Source organism: Fopius arisanus, unplaced genomic scaffold (genome assembly GCF_000806365.1).
Source record: "Fopius arisanus strain USDA-PBARC FA_bdor unplaced genomic scaffold, ASM80636v1 scaffold00041, whole genome shotgun sequence".
NCBI classification, from domain to species: Eukaryota; Metazoa; Arthropoda; class Insecta; order Hymenoptera; family Braconidae; genus Fopius; species Fopius arisanus.
In genome coordinates, this window is record NW_011887780.1 from 81,285 (window position 1) to 88,170 (window position 6,886).

The window sequence follows — 6,886 nt, forward strand, 5'->3', positions numbered from 1 at the left end:
AAATACTCCGTCTGGATCGGTGGCTCAATCCTCGCCTCCCTCTCCACCTTCCAACAGATGTGGATCTCCAAGCAGGAGTACGACGAGTCCGGCCCCGGAATTGTCCACCGCAAGTGCTTCTAAACCCTAAGCCACAAGCTTCACAAATGAAAAAAAAAAAACCATCACCTTGTCCACAACCATCTCAATCACTCAGACATCCATCATCAACCGGCCAAGACAATACCAACAACTCTCGATTGACAAGCCAGGATAGAAGACCAGATGCTAATAACCCTCACACCAGGGGCAAATAAATCGATCACCAACAATAACGGACTCGAAAATTCTAGGGGATTACGAAAAACTACTCAAGTGCCTTTATAACACACATTTATCAGACTGTACTGTACTTTGTAGTTTATACAACATGAATATTTGTTATTAACATTAATAATTTATTATTTAGTCCTCTTCTTCATAACGACACGGGCCACTGACCACCAGCAGCCCCCGAAGAAACACCAAAGCCCGATATCAATCATAACACTAAAGAATCTCAAAGATTAGCATTCATCTAACTATAAGTACGAAAAAAAGAAAAAGAAGAAAAACCAAAAAACCACCGAAAGATAAAAGTACTGAGAAAGCGCCTGGACACCCCGAATTAAGCGTTATCTCACTCTTCTTATCGCATCCTTATAAATAATAATTATAATAAAACTTATTGTATATTAAGAAATAATTTCGATTGATTTACGGCCAAAATTCTCTCTCTCATTTCCCTCCTGGAGGCTGGTGAAAAGAAAAAAAAAATGCATCATACACAGGAAAAAATTACCCCATGCCGATTCGAAAGCTCAAGTGCTAGCCACATGTTCAACTTTACGATACCAAGAGGAAGTTGATCGCCCCTTGGGGGAGACGAATTAAGAAATAGTAAAAATAGAGACTTCAACGTCGGGATAGTCTCAGGATTGCTCACCAGCTGGGGACAAGCCATACAAGGCAATGAGTTATTATTAGATCAGTTACACCCTGAACTCGCCGGCTAATGTACGATAAATTACGATTGATTTGCAGAATTATCCCCGCGATATCTATTTTCAATAAATCAAACACTTGCTCTCATACCTCGAGAATAATTTATGCAATAAAAATTATCAGAGCAATTTGAAATTTTTTTTTTAATCCCTCACATTAGAAGAGCAAGAGCTTTTTTTTAAATTGATTTTCAAATTAATTTAAACGATTATCGTTTAATACTTGATTATTGCTCAATGTTTAATTTTAATCCTGAGGATCGATCGGAGAATTTGATTTTACGAATAAAAAAATAGATGAGTAATTAAAATTATAGTTTTCAAATTAATGCGGGAGAATTCTGCAATATCAACGGTCGATGCAAGCGCATGCGCACGTCATTGGAAATGCAGTGACATCTGTCTCGAATTTTGGCGGGACTTCTCAGCTGATGGAGATCATTGGAATATTTGTGTCCATGGAGGCTAATTCGTCCTGATTTTTTTAATCAATTTTACCCAAGAAATTGGATTTTGAATTTGTTTTTATCGTTGCACGATGGAGGAAGTCTCGGAAATCATTCCTGAAGAGAAATCAATGAATTCTGGGCCAAATTCAGGTGAGAAGATGGTTATTTATTTTTTTTTTGAGGGCTAGTGGGTGTTGTCAGGGACAACAGGTGGATCAGAGTTTATTTGAAATTGATGAAATGTACTTTCAGAGGCTCAGGGTGAGACAGTCGATCCCCCAGGGGTAGAGCCTGACGGAGATGAGGACGAAGAAGTCATGACTGAAATATTCAGAAAGGGAAAACGATCACGAGCGATTTTCGATAGCGACTCCGAGGATTCTGATAAAAATGAGAAGATTCAGAAAGTAGATGACACCGATGACGATGACTTAAACAACCCTAAGAGGATGAAAAATGGATTCAGGGTCACCGTCGAAAGCGATTCTGATCCTGACGATGAGGACAATGAGCCCCCAGTGGTGCCAGTACAAAAAGAAAAAACGACAAAAATATCGAGTTTAATCGATTCAGAGTCAGAAGAGGAGCCCCAAGTCGATGATTTATCCCCGGATGAGAGAATGAGATCTCCCTTGAGAGAGGAATCAAAAAAATCTGAGAAACCGAAAAAACAGAAGAATCTGACGAAGAGAGCATCGAAAGACGAGGCACTGAATAAAATTCGCAGTGAAACCCAGCGGATGATTCGAGAGTCCTCGATATCTCTTCCATATCACAGACCCAAGGAGAGAACTCTCGACGATTTTTTGAATCGAAAGAAAATCTCCTCAGCCCTACCCAAGGCCACGACAATGGCCAACAAACTGAAGATTTCCGCATCGATAGTTAATCAGGTACTCGAGGAGAAGGAAAAGGAGGCCGAGGTGTTCTACAAGTCCTCAGACTCTGAGGATGAGCCAGAATATCCTCAGAAAGAGGCACCACCCTCAACCACCGAGATGATATCTATAGAAGACACGCAGAAGCTGCAGAAGGTCGATGTTCACAACAGACAGCAGATAATTCACAATGGATCCCTTGAATTTGGAGTACCCAGAAAATTATTCATGGATGGAGCATCGCCAGGACCTTCTGTACAATCATCTGAGACTCTGGATAAACCAGAGGATGAGGCTAATCTGCCGTCGAAGGAGTTCAAACGAGGACTGAGGGACAGCAGCATTCCCAGAAAGCTGTTGGATAATTTTGAGGAAGGTGCAGGCACACCTGGAGACCAAGCATCGACTCTAGACTCTGGAATTGATTCTGCAAATCCTAATGAACCAGCAGAGAATTTTTCTGAGTCTCTGGAGGATCGAGGAGGAGCAGGAGAACCACACCGGGAAGGAATTTCTGATGATTGTGCTATTTCTGAGACTCCCATGGTCAGTAATAAAGAATTCATGAAGTTGAATGCTAAAAATTGTGTTCTGAGTAATCCTGAGGGTTCTGATGTACCCCTGGAGGACAGGGAAGTGAATCAGCCAGAGGGCCAGGCCCTGGGATTATCCCTACCCGAGGACAATTCCAAAGAGAATGAAAATGACTTTGCCACACCACAAAATAATTCGAATAATTCAATTCCACCTCCTGTTAATCAGAATATGAAAAGAGCTGCCCTGATAAGTGCGGCAGGAACGAAACCTAAGCTCAGGGGCAATCCAGGTATGATGATTGATTTAACCGAGTCATCGAGGCCTGACAAGGCAGCCGTTGACAGCCTCGTCGACAGATTCCTCACGAAACATTCAGCAATTTCTAAAAATGAGGATAAAGACACTGAAGTGACGATTCTGAATACTGAGGTGACACCGGAGGGTTTAAAAATCACCAGGGACACTGTTTCGTATAAAATACGCGGGGACAAGGGTGAGGACGATATGAATAAACCTGGGGCTAAATTAATGAGACTGAAGGAGGAGCTCGAGAAGAGGATGAAGGTGAAAAGGCAGGAGGAGTGGAAGCAGAAGGAGAAGGAAGCTGTGGGCTCTGATGAGGATGATGATGAAGATGATGATGAGTTGGAGGAAATTATTGAGAAGAGGAAAATACTGGATGATGATGACGAGGGGGAGAGTGAACCTGAAGAGGATGACGTCGTGCTTGAAGATAAAAAGAGAAAGAGCTGTGTCTTTGGGGATGATGAGGCTGAAGTCAGTGGAGATGATGGGGATATTGAGGGCACTGGTGGAGAGGAAGATGAGGAAGATGAAGAAGATGAAGAGGATGAAGAGGATGAAGAGGATGAAGAGGATGGTGAGGATGGAGAAGATGAAGACGAGGAAAAAGACGAGAACGACCTGAACAAATCCAAAAAATTCAGCAGAATAATTCAGGTTGCGGATTCTGATGACGAAGAACTTGACTCCAAGTCTTCAAACAAAGCTTTTGAAAGAACAAATACGGACGTTGATATTTTCGCTGAGGAAGAGGAAGAAATTTATTCGATTCAACCCAGTCAGAGCTGTCAGAGCCCTGTACCAACGAATAAACAGCTGTCCCTGGGATCTCCATTGTCGGAATTCAGTGGACTAGCTTCAGGGAGTGCCTCAGCATCGAAAAGTATTTTCTCAAATCCAGAAATATCGGACTTATCCCCATCCATCACAATGAACAGTCCAAAGCCCTCACTCGGAGACTCAGCGAAAAATAAATTATTCGAGGACGATCCCAGTCCCGTGACTGACCTAGACCTCTTCGATTTATGTTCCGGGAAGTTTCCAGATGATGCCAATACCCAGAGCAGTACGAGACCCAATTTGAAAGGTCTTGCAGACACGACGTTGTCGGAGGGAGTAACAGAGAGTCAATTATTGGGTCTGTGCTCTGGGACATTTGGTACGCAGTCACAGGTCCCAGAGCCCGATCCCCAGGTGCCTGAGGATAATATCAGACTGACATTAGAAGAATCCACCAAATCCCAGGAGGACATTCCCAGAAAGTCCTTGGATATAGCCTCATCCTCAGAAGACGAGGAGAACAAAGATCCCAACGATAAAAATACAAAAACTGTCTCGAGGACGAAGAAGAAAGTGCAAAAGCTTGTCCTATCCGACGACGAAGACGAGAATGAGGATTTCTCAGAATCAGAGGAATCTGAGGATGAGAAATTCGTGGACTACGACTCCGAGGAGAATGAGGTGATCGTCCCAAAGGGAGATCTGAAGAAAGTCGCCGCCAAATACCTGGAGGAAGAGGCAGAGCTGAGTGAGAGTGAGTGGGGCTCTGAAGATGAGGACGAGAGAGATCTAGATAAATACGAGAACGAAGAGGCTGACGGTGAAGAGATCGATGAAGCACTCGTGAGAGATCAGATCGGAAAAATTCATGCGAGACAACAGCTAGACGAGGACAACCGAGACGTCAGGATGCTGAAGGAAATGCTATTTGATGATGGTGATCTCCATGACGATGGACAGGGTCGTGAGAGAAAATTCAGGTGGAAGAATATCGATAAAATTGGACTGGCGGATGGTCCTGTCGACGACGACGACGACGAGGAGGAGAATAACGACGGGGAGAGTGAACTCGAGTGGAGAAAATTGAGAATGGAGAGGCAAAAATTCCTCCAGGATAAAGATAAAGAAAAGGGAGATATGGAGGCAGAGGGTGAGGGACAGCTTTTGTCACTGGGTATGAAGGCATTGAGGAGAACCAACACGAGTATCCTGGAGGAATCCAGTGTCTTGATCAAAAGAACAATTGCACCCAGATCTGTCTCAGAATTGATGCAATGCACCTCCAGAACATCGAGAATCGTACACACCGCCTCCAAGAGAGGATCTTTCCTCTCCAGGGGAGAGGCAGTTCTAGCTAAAATTGCAGAAATGACCAGCAAGAGTGATGAGACCACACTGACATCTCACAAGGCATCGAATTTTGTATTCTCCACTCTGAGTCCTTCAGTCGCTGGTGAGAGCGACGAGGAAGACGAAGAAAAAGGGAAGCCCATCAGAAAGAGAAAACCCTCGGCTGGAGTCACTCCGAGGAACACCAAAAAACTCAAGATCGAGGTCGAACGATCGTCAGCCAAGAAATTATTCTGAATTGAAACATTTTACGATTTATTTTCTGTATATAGATTTTGTTTTATGTAAATGGAATTTGACGCGATATTTTCAGTAAAAGGTATTTTCTAAGAGAAATTGTATTGGTTTGCATTTTTTTTTTGGGAGGGGGAGAAAATATATTTTGAAAATGAATTGAAAAAATAATCCAATCGGAAATTAAAAAGACTGAGTAAGCAGTGACTCGACAATTTTCATCCCTAACGAATTTAAATATTCTTATTGGTTTTAATTAACCGAGATATTTGTACATTGTATAATTCAATTCCCGGAAATGATGACGTATCGTCTCTTCATGAATAAATATAATACGGAGTAGAGACATAATGTAGCCATACGTGTGTTTAATGTAACTCAATACAATAATGCACATCCTGGCCTAGGGCGGGGGTTCATATTTCCCTGGATTCGATCGACAAACAGCCAGCGCACACCGGGTGATGGCATTCGAATGTTTAATTGATCATTTCGATGAGCGCTATTTCCCGAAAGTATTTCACCACTTTGAGAATAATTTACTATTAAATTTATCCCTGATTAAACCGAATTTTCTTCCTTGACGATCCAATAAAAAAAAAAAAAAAACCGATGACTAATAAAAATATAATATAAAATATTTTCCCATGAAAAACTCTGAATTAATATAAATAATTCATGAGTAACACGCGTATTAATATATTTTTTTACTCGTAATTTTGAAACCGGCAATTAAAAAATTTTATTCAACATTATAAGAAAACGGATGAATAAAAAAATGAAAAATGAATAAATTAATTTCCACTACCCCAATCGCAGATGAAAATAATTGAGATAAAAATGAAGTACCAATTGCTAAATATAAAATAGCTCTTCATATTAGAATATTAAATTTTTTCCTACAACACCTATACCCTGACCATTGCAACCAACGATTCAACATTGAAAAGCCACAAACTGAACTGAATGCTGAGAGGTGGTGCCTGGCATATGCAGAAGCTTGGTCTGTTCCATAAGCCGATTACAGCATCACAGCCAAGTCAGTCACTCAGCCCCTGGTGAGAGGTGAACCAGAGAGGAATGAAGTGGGTGGTGGTTGGGTTGGTAAAAGGGGATAGGAGGTAGGGGGAATGATAGGAGAGGCTGAGGGCTTGAAATATCTGGGCTGCGTCGACTATCCGAACGTCGTCTGTACCCGAACCAAGTGGAGAATCAGTCGGGAACACATTAAAATCGCATAAAATATGCAGACACCCAACCCAAGCTATGCCATAGCTTTTGGCCCGCTATATCCCGTACTTCGAGAGCTTACCTATACCAACCCCCTCCCCCT

The 6,886-nt window shown here is 42.1% G+C and overlaps 2 protein-coding genes across 2 annotated transcripts in view; both read left to right on the forward strand.

The window, feature by feature from the left end:
- The window catches only part of LOC105266826 (actin, clone 211-like), a 1,780-nt gene extending 1,657 nt beyond the window's left edge, over positions 1–123 (forward strand). Inside the window, exon 4 of the mRNA XM_011305261.1 lies at positions 58–123. Within this exon, the coding sequence (XP_011303563.1) occupies positions 58–123 (66 nt within the window). The remainder of the gene's footprint in view (positions 1–57) is intronic.
- A 1,341-nt stretch (positions 124–1,464) lies between these two features.
- LOC105266710 (claspin homolog) lies at positions 1,465–5,655 on the forward strand. The gene is made up of 2 exons (XM_011305072.1): positions 1,465–1,621; positions 1,724–5,655. Exons 1-2 carry the CDS (start codon positions 1,561–1,563, stop codon positions 5,554–5,556), a joined length of 3,894 nt encoding a protein of 1,297 aa, XP_011303374.1. The 5' UTR covers positions 1,465–1,560; the 3' UTR covers positions 5,557–5,655.
- Positions 5,656–6,886: the final 1,231 nt, after the last annotated feature.